Source organism: Pararge aegeria, chromosome 12 (assembly GCF_905163445.1).
Source record: "Pararge aegeria chromosome 12, ilParAegt1.1, whole genome shotgun sequence".
Lineage (NCBI taxonomy): Eukaryota > Metazoa > Arthropoda > Insecta > Lepidoptera > Nymphalidae > Pararge > Pararge aegeria.
In genome coordinates this window covers 3,274,961-3,290,755 of record NC_053191.1, presented here as the reverse complement: position 1 = coordinate 3,290,755, position 15,795 = coordinate 3,274,961, and the positions used below count along the sequence as shown (strand labels likewise).

General features: G+C 36.1%; 1 protein-coding gene across 9 annotated transcripts in view; it reads left to right on the top strand.

Annotated features, from left to right (window-relative positions):
• The window catches only part of LOC120628005 (cytospin-A-like), a 91,240-nt gene extending 75,770 nt beyond the window's left edge, over positions 1-15,470 (top strand). For 7 of the 9 annotated variants that reach the window (XM_039896173.1, XM_039896174.1, XM_039896172.1 and 4 more), the window contains 8 exons: positions 216-2,948; positions 4,025-4,126; positions 6,311-6,426; positions 7,660-7,813; positions 11,651-11,812; positions 12,850-12,973; positions 13,876-14,032; positions 15,175-15,470. In XM_039896173.1, coding sequence (XP_039752107.1) covers positions 216-2,948; positions 4,025-4,126; positions 6,311-6,426; positions 7,660-7,813; positions 11,651-11,812; positions 12,850-12,973; positions 13,876-14,032; positions 15,175-15,264 — 3,638 coding nt within the window. In that variant the 3' untranslated portion in view covers positions 15,265-15,470. Of the gene's footprint in view, positions 1-215; positions 2,949-4,024; positions 4,127-6,310; positions 6,427-7,659; positions 7,814-9,473; positions 9,607-11,650; positions 11,813-12,849; positions 12,974-13,875; positions 14,033-15,174 lie in introns of those variants that run through there. The other 2 variants (XM_039896180.1, XM_039896175.1) reach the window with 2 other exon arrangements.
• Positions 15,471-15,795: the final 325 nt, after the last annotated feature.

Below are 15,795 nucleotides of genomic sequence, written 5' to 3'. Positions count from 1 at the left end.
TTTAAGCTCAAGCTTTCTTAACTGTTTAAGAAAAAAAAAACTTAAAAAATAATTAAGTAAGATTCTGTTATTCATGTTAACTGCACCGAACTCGCTGTTGTTAGTTCCACTACAGCGAGGAATACCTATAATGTGATTTCTTTGACATCTAGACTCTTGTGCAACTGTATGTTTAAATATAAGTTGCCTAATCTAAATTTAATGTACCAAAACAGGTGTTGAAGTGGAAGGATCTCTGGATAGTTCATACAGTTATTCCGACGACGGAAAACAACTATCAAAAGATTCCGATTCTCTAAGCGACAGTTCATCCAAAGAAGTGTTCAGAAATATTCGAACACGTTATTTGTCGAGAGTTCACAGCGTTAACGAACTTACAAAGGATAGAAGTCTGGTTGATCAGGCATTTTTTAAACTAAACAATGCCGTACCTCAGAATGACTCTTTAGAAAGTGCGGCTATAAATTCCAAAATTCAAATTGAAAATGTTACAATGGATGCGACCGATGATGATGATGTTATTACGAGTCCGTCGAGGTCAGATGATTTTTCCACAAACACTTTTGCTGAAGCTGTTCTACCTTTAGGACCCAAGGAGTTAAAAAGGCAAAACGCTATTGATGTTTGTGTCTCAAATAATGATTTTGATGATCCTGCTAATACAATAAATGATTATGCTAAACATAATTCAAAGTCCGAATCAAATGGACCTGGGAACCGTCGAGAAAGAACCAGTTTTAGTAGAAATCTCTCTGGCTTGTTAAACGGTAAACCCAAGTCTTATAGTACAGACAATCTTAACGTAAACGAAGAGTTTGAAAACGCTTTAAAAGAGGCTACTAGCATAGAATTTATAGGTGACAGTTTTGACGTTAGTAATACGTCTATATTTAGTGAAGGATCAGATTGCGTTTTTCATCCCTACTTAGAAACCAATAATAATGTTATTCAAGAAATTGATAAAGAAAATAAAAATAAATTGAACTTGAAAGAAACTAATGCGAATCGATGTAAGATACCCATTGTAAAAGCGGAAAGTATTCTTCCCTATCCTTATCCTGATGATATAAGGGATAGAAAAAGTGAAACAGATGATTTAACTAATATATTTATACAGCCGTTAAAATGTAATGTTAATGTGGGTAACTCTATCGAGAATGATCTTAAAAAGGTTAACGAAGAACTTAAAGTCAATTTTAAAGCAGCACTCGATAGAATTATTGGTAGCAAAAAAGAAAAACACATGCAGCCTTCGCAGAAAATTAACAATGTACCAAACATCACTGAAATATCCAATTTTGAAATAGTTGATGTGAATTTAGATATAACGAATACTACCAATGCAAAACGCTTTTCTACTTTCAAAGGTGACGATAGCAATAATGGCAAAGAAAACTTAACTCCGACATCAAGAGTAATAAAAATTGAAGAACCTTCCGAGTCTAATCTATCATTAAGTTGTGAAGAAATCTCCGACGAAGAAAACATAAAAAGCGTAGATAATTTTGAACAAAACTCTATGGATTATAAGCCTTCACTTATTCAAATCAGTAATGAGTCTTTTGTTGTTCAGAATCATCGTATTGAAGAAGACCTAAAAGAGGATTTGCAGATTTCAATTTCGGGATCAAAATTTGAAGAGAAAAGTACAAATTTGGAAAACAAGTATTCAACAAAATCAGCTCACGATCTGGAAACAGACCTCGACCCTCCAATTGATGATAACGTAAGCTATCACTTAAAAATAAATACTGTCAGTGATTACACGCCCCCTAGTTTACCTAATGAAGTAGCCACTAACAAAGATATTGCAAACATTGAAAAGGAGAAGGTCCGAAATAAAGTCAAAACTATTCTTTCTCCTATCAATATAATAAACGTAAATGTTGATCGTCCATCGTCCCCGATAATATTGACGCCTGTATTAATTCAACCGATATTTTTTAAACCAAATCATTCAGTTTTAGAAGTCGAGAAAAACTTAGAAAACAAAAAAGGAATGGTTTATTATAATGATATAGATCAAGTTATTACTAAAGAAAACCAAAATCCAGATATTGCTATAGAACACATAAATGAAAATGAAAATAAGAAAAAAGGTATTTACAACAAAAATATTAAACTTAAACCTCTTGCGTTTTTTCCATTAAGAAAAGTTGGATCTAGTGAAACTGAAATAGATACGAAATCTCCATCACCAAGTAGAACAAAGCCTGTAGGTAGACTGTCGAAAACACCTGAATGGTTAATTGATAACCAATATTATCAGCCAATGGAAAATATTCCTTTCGTAATCAATACAGCACAACATTTTGTAAAACCCAGTGTCTTAAGAGAAAATCATAGAACCAATATACTAAATACAAATCCATTTTTACAACATAATAAATATAATAAGGAAGCGGACCAAGAAAATTATTATGAAGAAATTGGGCAACCAATAACAGTGATTCCAGCCAGTAATGTAGCAGACGATGACAAAATATCTAATAAAACTTCGCCGCCCGACGATTTTCCATGCATAAATCGCGAGGAACTTTTAAAAGTGCCACGGAGACCCAAAAGGAAGAAAAGGCACGATTCTCACTCTCCAACGGGGCCTTCAAAAGACAACAGAAGCGCTGAAAACGCGATTTCTTGTATAACAAAATCTGTTATATCCTTATCACGTACACCGAGTGCAAATGAGATAATCATTAAAAGAACAACGGGATCAGTTGGTGATATCGTTCAAAGTTTGGAAAAGGGTCAACAAGTTGAATCGAGGACTGCGCCCGAACCACCACCTAGAAAATTCTCTTTGCAAGGGCAATCTGCTCCGAATATAGAACCCGATACAGGTTCTCTGCCTCGATTAAGAAAAACCTACCATTGGAAGACTCTGGAGCATAAGAGGCTTTCGCATCCAATAAGGTCGCTTAATGATTCACCGCCGTCGCGACCTCTACGTAAGTTAGGCTTTGCCTAATCGTCCCGTGTGATATATGTGTAAATGTAAATAACCGTGTACGCGTCTTTTGATGGATAATTTTGTGTCGTTTTAGCGTGTCGTTGTTGGTGGAGGTTGGTTGGTGGTGGTCAATGTAATTGTGCAGGCTTTGTTTATTAATCATACATTCTTAGTACCATGTTTTATATTATTATAGTAGATCTATCTCACGAAGACCGTGCAGCTAATGTTGTTGTGTTTGCAACACCACATTATTATAGTGTGAAAAAATGTACTCGTGATCTAACTGAAAACTATTTTTGAGTTAAGCACGCAAATATATTTCTCGCTACTGCAATCGATGAGAAATTTCTTCGTGATTTGGTAGCTACTATACATCGTTTCATGTTGTAACGTAACATTTATCATTTCCAGTGTATGTCAAATGTTTACATTATCAGTATCAGATTACTTGTTACTATTCTAATTATTTCTTAAAAACTTAAAATGGTTACAGATCTTACAAAAAGGATGTTATTAATACTTGAAATTTATTTGGATTTACTTATATTGCGTTATATTACTGTTTTATTTTATTTCAAAAATATATTTCTTAAATAATTGGCCTAACTGTATAAATCCGAGTATATTATCAATGCATGGGGAAATATTGGTAAGCATTTATTTTGTCATCTTTAATAATTCATAATATTTTGAAATCATTAATGAGTATTGCCAATTTACTTGCGTGGCTAGATATAGCTAAAGTTTAAGTAAATAAAACTAGATAGTTATTAAATTGATTGCGCTATTTTTGGCTTTCTGTGATAAGTTATGTAATTTTTTATTATTTGTCATGAATACCAGTATTTAGTGAAACAACAACTTCAATCAGGCGCATAAGTTTGTGTCTATCACTGGCTTACGAATGACTTCGGTTTGACGTGTGAGTGAGTGGTAGGCGTTACAAAGTATGGACCATAACAATACAAAAATATACTAAATCTAAAATATATGCGCGAGCTTCATATTGAGGTGTCATTGATAATTAATTAAGATATAAATTAAACTATGTTGTTTTTCTTATTTTATTAGCAATGCCTCCACGCACTGAAGATACACCACCCCCTCCCTTGTTGTCAAGCGCTTCGTTACAAGATATCATGGCTACTGCCGCGTCTCACCGGCGGACCAAAGGTAGGTACTCTAATAACAATAATAAGATTTATTGATCGATCGACTAGCACTATATAAGGTCTATTAGCTGTAATATACCTGTCAGTGATAATCGTTCGATCCCAGTAGAGCAATGCAAGGCATCTCAAAATCGATAAGGCCAAACCGAAGAGCAAGTTGTTGATGAACTATCCTGGCTACTTGATTATGTCTGTGCAAGTATTCGCCGTAAGCAACAACACCCGTAAACTATAAGTCCTGGGGAGTCCCCCAGGACGATGACACGCTCGACATATGTCTAGAGTGCCAAAAGATTTATTGCGTTAATACGCGTAGATAACCAGAAGTTACAACTTAGCTTTTTTTATTAAAACCTTGTATAACCATTAGTTTGGCGTGCAACTCACAATAATATAAAAGATATGAAATAAAATTTAAAAAAAAACATTAAAAAAGAAATTCTAACCTTAATCAGAACGCAAAAATATATATAATTATAATATCGATATTTAAAATAATCTAATGAAATGAAATTAAGCATTTAAGTCAAAATACAAGTAGATTTAAATCAAATGAAAAAAAGTCAGTCTTACATAATATCCATAATATTGTTGATAATACATACATACAAAATAAATCGAAATAATAACATTGTGTGAAGTGAGGCAAATCTTTGATGCTTGCACATACTCGTAGTGTATGTGTTCAAGGTTACTATTTTTACGTGCCTTGACGTAAAACAATAACGACAAGGAAAGGAAAAAATATATTTATCTTTGACCAGACCTCCCCTACCTCGAATGTATACCCAGAACATGGCATGAGGGGTAAAGTCTTTGACTGGTTGTCAAGTTATTTGTGCAACAGAAAACAATGCACAGAAGTCACAAAAATACTAAACTTTGAAAAACGTACCTTTAAATCATCCTGGAGGATTATCAATAGTGGTGTTCCGCAAGGAAGTATATTAGGTCCGTTGCTCTTTTTGTTATATATAAATGACATAACAAGCATTATATCTCACAATTGTATATTATTCGCTGACGATACAACTATTACAATTAAGGGCAAAGACGTAACTGACTTTGAAAATGACATTAATAATTCAATTTATAATATAATTCAATGGTTAGATGAAAATAATTTAAATATTAATATTGACAAAACCAAATTTATTCAATTTGAAACAACTAATTCATATCAGCCGTTACTAAACATACATTATGACCAAGAGCCAATAGAAAACGTAGAAACTATAAAATTCTTAGGTATAACAATAGATAAAAAACTTAATTGGAAATCTCACATAGACACTACTTGCAAAAAAATTTACAAATTTGTATTCGCTTTACGAAGAATAAGTCAAATTTCCTCCATACAGGCTTCCTTGAGTGCCTACCATGGGTATGTGTCATATCCTTAATTATGGTCTTATTTTGTGGGGTAACTCACCAGATTTCGAGAGAGCATTCAGAGCTCAAAAAAAATGTGTCAGGGCAATAACTGGGGCACATTTTTTGGATAGTGCAAAACCAATCTTTGAAAGACTTAATATTTTACCCTTACCCTGCATGTATATTAAGGAAATGTGCCTATTTGTAAAAAAGTATGGACATTACTTTATAACTAAAAAAGTACAGCAGGCGAAGGATTGTAGGCGGGGTAATAAATTAGTATGGCCCAAAGTAAACCTCACTTTATATAAAAGAAATGTTTATTGTATGGCAACAACAATTTATAACAAATTACCAAATACTTTAATTGACATACCTCTGCCTAAATTTAAGATTAAAATTATTGAATGGCTTATGCTTCATCAATTTTATTCAGTAGACGAATATCTAAAATCAAAGGCTTAAATTATTGTATTTCTAGGTTTATATTTTGGTTTACTTTACATTAATTAATTTTAAGTTGACATTGTAATTTAATTTCATAATTTTTGATACCTTAATATTCTGACATTTTGTATAAATTGGAAAAATAATTTTATAATTAAGGTGTTATTATAATTTGCATGCCATAGAATGGCAGATTGTAGCACGTAACTTATTATGTTTTAGTATAAGATAAAATTTGTTAACCTGCAATCACGCAAATAAAGATTTGAATTTGAATTTGAACCTCCCACTGGTTTGACAACTGCGCTTGCCATTGAGATAGGGAGGTCGACAGACATAAAACAGTCACGTAACTTAATTTCAGGTGTCAGCCGGCAAGATTCGCGACTATCCGTGAAATCTCTCATAGAGAGTATAGAGAACGCAGCGAAGGCAGCTAAGCAGTCGCCGGCGACCACGCCTGTGACGGAATGGCCGCAGGTAATGATATAACGAGTATAAAAAGGTTTTGGTTCTTTTTTCTGCGCTCTGGAAGGTAGAAAGATTTTTACGCATACACTCCGAGGAAGGATATACTCATTGAATGATCTGGTTTTAGGTGGACACCTCAGCGTTAATGGAATACTCCACCGATGAGTTTGAGTGTTTTAATTGGTTTTGTGTGAGGGGATTGTGGGTTTAGATTTTAATCGAAGGTATAGTAAACGAGTTTTTCATCAGGATCAATAACGACATACTAGATTTAATATGTTATCGGCCGTCAAAAAAGTATTCGAAAAAAGGAGGTTCACTAGCCTGTTTCAGTATACCAGTAGTAAGTAAGGTACAAGATTTGCTCGCTCACAATCGAGGAGTCGGTTCGTAAATCAAACTTTGCATCGTCAAAGTAAAATTGACCTAAGTATACTTGTTTTAGAGTCTCTGTCAAAAGCCAGAGCTAAAGAATTGTAGGCAAGTTTGAGCTTTAATCTAATGCATATAAGATCCATTTTACTCCGTTGTTCAAGGATTTCCATACTCGAAAACGTACCGTCGATTGCGAGTGAGCAAATCTTGCAGGCTAAGGCTTGTCCCCGAATTTAAAAATTTAAAAATAAGAGAACCGTCTTATATACGAGTATTATAGCCTGTGTCTTATTGATAAAACCCAGTTTTTTTGGTTATATTCTTCTACAATTTAGACCTTGACTGTTGTACCACCTATTGGATGTATGATTCAGTCTGAGATGGTAACTGGCATGCTATCTTGTTTGGGGTATAGCAGTAATAATAAAACCTAATTGGTTTCTACACCAATTATTACCAGAAACTTTAATCACTAGCAGGACGTATTTGTCGTTAGGGTGTTAACTAGCCACGGCCGAAGACTCATCAGATCAGACCATTAAAAATAAAAAAAATTTAATTGCCTCATTATTTATAAATTAGGTTACATAGCCTAATTTTTCTATGATTTCCTTAGGCAACTCATATGAGTTAGGAAATAAAATCGATTGATGAAAGGTTAACGTAAGCCTGGGAATTTTCTCTGATTAGGCGTTACCTACTTATATTATTGCCTTGTTTGACGTTAGTGAAAACGGGCATACCTCCCAGCCTTGGTAAACAATCATTATCTCCAACGGTTGGATGCCTGGCAGAATTGCCGACCAACATTGGTACCAACAATGGGACCAACGTGAGAACTCCGGTTTACAAAGATGAACGATACAGGTGCAGACCGCTGGAGGCGGGACGACAACAACAAATAACATGAAAAACGGCATGTCCGAAACTTCGCCACCTTCCACAAACGGCATGTCAGCGACCAACTTCGCGGCCAAACCCCCAGCACCAAGGAACAACAGGCAGTCACCTATAACTACTGGTGAGTTCACATTTCACATATACGTACTTTAGTTACCTATCTTTCGAGTTTACTGCCGAGTCACAACCTAGTCGCGTGAGGCAACCCAATACGGTCAATTGAAGCCTTAAACAAAGAAAATATGTAAAAACATTAGTACATTATGAAACAAGTATGGTAAATTGAATTTTTGTAATCCCTTATTTTTTACTGCAATCTCGCCTACTGTTAAGCGATGATGCAATCTAACATGGTAATGGGATAACCTTTAAGCAATGTATTTAAACCCTAGTCGGTTTCTACACGACATCGTACCGGAACGCTAAATCGCTTAGTGTCTTTGTCGGTAGGGTTTCTTAAGAGTTATAAGTAACTATAAACGGCGGAAGCCTTAGAAGGACAGTAACTAGTGGAATAATAACGTCAAATTTCGTTTACATTGATCGATGATAACGAATAAGACCAGGCGGTATACTTGCGCCGTCTGAGTCTCTTGACAAGACCGAAGTGTATCGCTAAAGCACCCGTATTTTTATCAAAAAATCCACCAACACAATGTCACAAACATTTGCTGTGATTAAAATAACTATCATTTATTTATAACTTGATAACTCTCCGTTAGTCTCCGAGAAGTCTCTTGCACAAAGGGTTTATGTGACAAGGTCGTGGCTACGCGATAATCGCGTAAAATGCATGTGATTGCATCATGTTTTTTTTTTAAATGTTTGTTTTAAATTAAATTTTCTACATATAACATAACATGCAGCATATTATATTACTATACAACAAATAATATCGCTGTTATTTAACCTGCATGTACGAGTATATAAAAAAATCAAAATTACAGTGTTGCTAATTTGGTTGTGCGCATATTCCTGAACTTATGAATTGACAAATCTAAAATTAGTGCCATCCTTTTCTATTCAGAACTTTGCGAATGGGATGGCGCTATTTTAAGAGCTAAGTCAATTGGCTAAGTTTAAGATTTATGTATAACATCAAATATTAGCACCGTTTGTACCTAAGTACAGTTGCCGTTACGTTAGTCGATGACACAGTGAGAGTTTGGCAAGAAAAGTCCATAAGGTCGATTTCATAGCTCTGGCTACAATGATTGTTTTTATAAAAGTATGTGTTAAACACACAGTGCAAGTGAATGACTTGTATGTATCACAAATTGGCAGACACATAAAATACATTTGTAACAGAAATTTATTCATAGGCAGGGCCTCGAAACCGGTAGAAATTTCAAACCGGTTTCGGTCATTAACCATGGTTTCGGTACCATTTAGTATCGGTTTCGTTCATTTAACCGTTTAAACAGAAAAATCGTTTTGATCTATTTCACTAAATTGACTGGCATTAACCAGTTAACCGAAGTGACCATACTTTTTTAAATCGCGGCATAAACCGCGTATCTTAGAAATTGTTCAATCATTTAACCGGTTTAATGTAGAACAATATTTTAACCGGTTATCAACCAAAATTTCCCGGTAAGTTTTAAACCGGTTCAGAGCTCTGTTCGTAGGTTGGTATTAATTTCCATGCCATAGTAAAGCTTGTCCACTACACAAGTAGAATCTCAGTGTTCCTACATAAAGGCAACTGTACCAGTAAAAACTAATTTTATTATATCTAAATTGACTGCATGTAAGTGTCCGCTTAACGTTTTCTATTCCAGCATGGAGGAATGAGAGAGGCGCATAGCTCTCGCCTTTTCTATCTAACCTATATGTTTGTCTGTTTATATAGTTTCTTGGATGCGTCCATCTGTCTATTTATTATATCGCACCAAAGTAGTAAGGCATTGATTATTAAAATAATAATATGAAGAGGCCCTTTGTATGATTTAATTTTGTTTTATTTATTACATAATAGTGTTCATCGGGTATATGCAATTTTTTATTTTATTTATTTATTAATCCTATAATACTAATATCATACTATTTCCATACTAATATTATAAATGTGAATGTAAGTTTGTTTGTTACGCTTTCACGCGAAAACTACTGAACCGATCTTCATGAAACTTTTTATTCATGTTCTTGGAGGTATTAGAAATAACATAAAATAATTTTCATTGAAAAAAAATACGTAAGAAAATAAGAAGAAAAAATGTTTGTGAAAAAATCTTATAATCTCATATATAACTATAGTTGTAGACTACGTAGCAGTACGCCGAGGCCGGTCTTAAAAATATTGCAGTTTTTTTCACTATGTCTCCCTTTGAATAGCACAAACTTCTTTAAGATATCTACCAATTTATTTTCTTACATCAGAATTACCACGAATACCTTTGGTGATAGTTGAGATAGTGTTTAAATTTTTCTAAAAACTTTTAGGGAGAGGGCGCTGTCTGTTTATTACTTGCCTACTGTCACCATTCCAGGGTTATGGGTCTGTGGTTATCGTAAAAGTAACGAAAAATAAAATAAATATACTACGGCATTACACACATCGCCATCTAGCCCCAAAGTAAGCGTAGCTTGTGTTATGGGTACTAAGATGACTGATGAATATTTTTATGAATAATATATATAAATACTTAGATTATACATATATTTTAAACACCCAGACACTGAATAACATTCACGCTCATCACACAAACATTTTTCAGTAGTGGGAATCGAATCCACGGCCCTAGACTCATAAAGCAGGGTCGCTGCAAACTGCGCCAATCGGCCGACAAATAAAGTACAAATTGAAAGGAGATTTATAGTTTTTTTGTAACAAACATTTTAAATTATTGACCATGGTCCTTGTCATGATATGTTTAAAAATTATATGCATATACCCTATTAGCACCGTTATGTGTTCCCTAATTATTTGTGACTAATATTAAATATGCTTTGTAAATAATTACCAACTATTTATTAGTTCAGTTATGTACTAGTCCTCGTTTCCTTAATCTAAGTTATTTTCCCGTAGTTTATCTCCGGGCAGTGAAATCTCTGTACCTACCAATTTTCATTACGGTCATAAGCGTTTGTTATATTAGTATGAATTTATTTACCTAGTATTGAATGCTTTAAAACTCTTTTGGCACCTAAATTAACGCTTTGTTAAACTTTTGGCATAAATCAAAACCTCATGTCCATTGCTGTCAGATACTAGCTGCCCAATTCAGTATTTTTTTCCAAAAAGTTGCTAACTGGTCGTAATCGAAAGACATTACATCAACACACGCGGGAACATATGCAATATGATCCACAAATAACACAATGAAAGGTACTATTTTACGACTTGTAAATTGACTATTGTTAGAATTGTCAATTTAATTCAGTTAAGAGATTTGTGTACTATAGAATCGACACCACTGTAAAAAGGAAATAAACTGAATTGGGAAGCAGTATCTCATAATAAATGTTTGCAAAATTTCCTCTTTTCTACCATCTTGTTGCGATCATTCTTACTTCCTTTCACGGCATTGTGTCAGTTACTTAAAAATAAAATTATATTTATGCAAGAATTGCTTAAAATTTTATTAAAATTATATTTTTATAGTAGTAGGTAATATTATACCCTAAGTTATGGGGTTTAGATTGTATTGAAATTGTAAATATTTGTTTGTTTTGGTGGCTGTGCTAAATTTTTTTCGCGAATCATAATGTTACATTTTCTTGCCTTTAGAATTAACTTACTTATTAGGTACCTAGTCAGTCCCAAAAAAAAATGTCAGTAAGTAAAGACGTAACCTCTTTTATACGTAGATAATTTTAAGCAATTTAAATTGAATTAATTAAATTCCAATATTTTATTTTGTTATCTATTTATCATACCAATTAAATAATAATTAAAAATTAAACCTGACACAACGCGTGGTATATGGCTTTTAAATGTGTCTAACGCGCGGGGCAGAATCTTCGGCGACTGCGGCCACAATGTCGAACATGGCCAACATGGCCAATATGGCCAACATGAGCAGCATGGCCAACATGCCCGACGAACAGCGAGCGCTCGCTTCGCTGCAGCAGAAAGCCATGGAGTCGTTCGTACGCCGGAACAGCTATGGCGATATATGTGAGTGACTAATCTATTTAAATGTGTATTTTAATCACCGTAAAGTTAGAAACTCAACGTCATCATCATCACTCTCGACCCACCGGCCCACGACCGAGCCCGGGGCGTTTTCTGAATGATAACGGTTTAGGCAACGATACGTTGCTTCCCAAATGTGTATTGACATACTTCACAAGGTGTTGAGAATGTTATGGAGAATTGTCAAACGTGCAGGGGTTTTCACGATGTTTTCCTGCGTCGTAAAAGCAAGTGATATTTTAATTGCTTAAATTAAAATCGTACATCACACCGAAAAGTTTCATGTGTCGAGGATAAAACTGTAAAAATTTGACGGCCGATTGGCGCAGTTTGCAGCGACCCTGCTTTCTGAGCCCAAGACCGTGGGTTCGATTCCCACTACTGAAAAGTGTTTGTGTGATGAGCATGAATGTTTTTCAGTGTTTGGGTGTTTATATGTATTTTCTAAGTATTTATGTATATTATTCATAAAAAATTTCATCAGGCATCTTAACACAAGCTACGCTTACTTTGGGGCTAGATGGCGATGTGTGTATTGTCGTAGTATATTTATTTATTTATTTTAAAAGTCGGTTTCCCTGAAAGTCCTGGTTCCCTGAGCTGAGCTAACATAACCTAACCTTTTTTTTTTCGTGGGGAAATCCTCACGGATACTACCGCGCCATGGGGAGGCACGGTGATTATGTCGGACTCGTACCGACTAAAACCCCACGGTGTTCCTACCAGTCGCCTGGTGGCTGGGCGACGGGAACGCTTTTGCACACATCCGCGACCCATCGACTGGCGCCCGCCATTGCAGGCCCTCCTCTGGGACGTACTAAAATGTCCCTACAATCGCCGAAGTCGCACCGTGAACACAAGGTGCGCCTTCCAACCCGAGGAGCTAACCTAACCTAACCTTAGTCAATGCCAAAAATCAAGTGCTTGGTCCTTTGCTAGGGCGTCAAGGAAGGACAAACAAAAGCAAATTCCCATTCATAACATTAGTTAGGAGAATAATATCACAATAATATTTTCAGGTGAGAGAAAAGACCCTCTGAACGCTCTGCAAGTTAAAAACGGTGGATCAAAGCGTAACGCCCTTCTCAAATGGTGTCAACAGAAGACGTTGGGATACAACAACATTGATATAACTAATTTTAGGTAACTATCATCAACATCCTCACCTCAACCCATTGACATTCTCTGCTAGACATAGGTCTGTTAGGGATTAGAAATCCACGGTCCCGAGACGATTGTTTCCAGTGGCTGCTAGCGGATCGATTGATGTCAACTGTCCAACTTTTTACTGGTCGACCAACGCTGTCTTTACCGGAGCGGGGCCGCTATTCCAGCTCATGTAGACCACAATGTCCATCGGTTCTCCGGGTTATGTACCCCACCAGTTGACACTTCAGTTTCGCGACAAGTTGAGCTATGTCGGTAACTCTAGTTCTTCTACGGATTTACTGATTTCAAATTTAATGATGTAGAGATACTCCGAGCATAGCTCTGTCCATTAATAGTTTATAGGATTTTTTTAAGCCGACCGTACATGCTCCGGTTCCGTATCAGAATTATGTTATTGTGTGTATCAAATAAAAAGTTAAACGTTTGAATTTGGGTCATTATGGAGGACTCCTAAGGCGTGCAGGTTTCCTCACGATGTTTTCTAACGTGATATTAAAACGCTAAAACGCACATCACTTCGATAAGTTAGAAGTGTATGAGAAGAAGTATTCTGATCATCATATCAACCTATTACCGGCCCACTATAGGCCACGGGTCTCCTTCCACAATGAGATAGGGTTAAGGCCGTAGTCCACCACGCTGGCCCAGTGCGGATGGATTCCACATACCTTTGAGAACATTATGCAGATCTCTCAGACATGCAAGTTTCCACACGATGTTTTCCTTCACCGTTGAAGCGTGTGATATTTTGATAAATAAGAAAAGTTAGAGGTGCGTGCTGGGATTCGAACTCGGCCCCCCGAAAGTGAAGTCAAGCTCCTACCCACTGCGCTATCACCGCTTCCCAGTATTCTGATATGGGATACTAATTCCAGTTCGTCATGGAACGACGGCATGGCGGTGTGCGCTCTACTGCACTCGTACCTTGGCGAGTCGCGAATCCCGTACGCGTCGCTGTCGCCGCACGACAAACGCACCAACTTCTCCGTGGCCTTCGCGGCCGCCGAGTCCGTGGGGATACCCACCACTCTGGTAACTATTGTTTATTCATACTCTAGTGACATCACAGCTAGCGCCAGCCCTACGTGTTCGCTGTTGTAATGCGCTGCGTTAGCGTAAGTAATCTCGTCGGCGTAAATCTCGCGATCTTTGCTGCCAAACGTCACTTTTGCAATAAAAGACGCTAGAAAAAAAAACGACAATAATTTGTTTGGGAGTTCGCCATTTTGCTTAAACCACAAACGTGAATTATAGCTTGGGAGATTTTTACAATAAGCGCAATCTACGTTTTTTAATTTATTATTTAAAAGGCATATTTTGCACCTATTGTACCAACTTATCGATACTTACTCCACTACAAAGAATACTTTGTTGTGTAAGTGTAACAAAAAGACATGAATGTTTTTCAGTGTCGGGGTGTTTATCTATATATTATAAGTATTTATGTATATTATTCATAAAAATTATTCATCAATTATCTTAGTACCCATAACACAAGCTACGCTTACTTTGGGACTAGATGGCGGTGTGTGTATTGTCGTAGTATACTTATTATTTAATTATTTATTTAACAAAAATTATTGCGATGGCGCGGCGCCCCTATTGTCTTGGCGCCTGTGCCGCACACAGTGGACAGCGAAGATCGCAAGGTTTACGCCTATCGCAAGCCTGTCGTGAGATATGTAATCCCTCCGCGGGATGTATTACCGATCGCCCTTGAACGTGTTGTTAGTTTGTTTGTAAAACCAGTCTGAATCTGAATTGAATTCTTTTGTTTGACGACCTCCCTGGCTCAACGGTGAGCGCTGTGAATTTTTTGTTAAGCAGCAGGTCCCGGATTTGATTCCCGGCAGGGCCAATTTGGGAATGTATAATTTCAGAATTTTCTCTGGTCTAGTCTGGTGGGCTTCGGCCGTGGCTGACGTGCAACAAAGACGTGCCGCTAAGCGATTTAGTTCCGATGCGATGTCGCGGAGAAACTGATTACGGGTATGTCCTTAACAGTTTAGCCCGCTACCATCTTAGACTGCATCATCGCTTACCACCAGGTGAGATTGCAGTCAAGGGCTAACTTTTCGTAGAATAAATAAAAAAAAACGACAGTTTAACATTTTCAACCTTTTTCAATGGAATTTTAAAACTTGATATCAATTAATTATAGCTCTTGTTCACAGAATATTCAAGACATGATCCAACAAGAGAGACCAGACTGGCAGCAGGTGATGGCATACGTGACCAGCATTTACAAACATTTCGAAACTTAGTTACTTAGGTACTTTACGATACAATATATGCCTCATTTTTTGAGATGATCCGTATGGATGGATTTTCCGATGGATTTTCTGTATAGTTTGTTTTTTCTTGCACATTCATTATTGAAAGGTTTACAGTTTTGTTTGACCATAAAATGTCGAGTCTAAGATACGGCAAATTAAATAGATAAATAAAAATAATTCATTAAATAAATAAAGTGAAGCACAGGTTATTACCATTAAAGTAATAAAATTGATAAAAGCAGCAAAATTATGATTATATTTAAAAATAATATAAATTCAGAAATACTGTAAATTAATAAAATGTTGCAATTATATAATAAGTGTAATGGTGAGGTGCAATCCGGGTTTTCTTGTTCTGAATCTTCTCGGTGGGAGACGTTGTCTGTGCCGCCAATTGATTTAACGTTCCGTTAGGATGTCGCGTAGAAAGCTTTTACAGGTATTTAGGAATGGGTTTAAAATAGCTGCTATTCCCGTATATGAGCCCATAAACCCGCTACCATCTTGGACTAAATCACG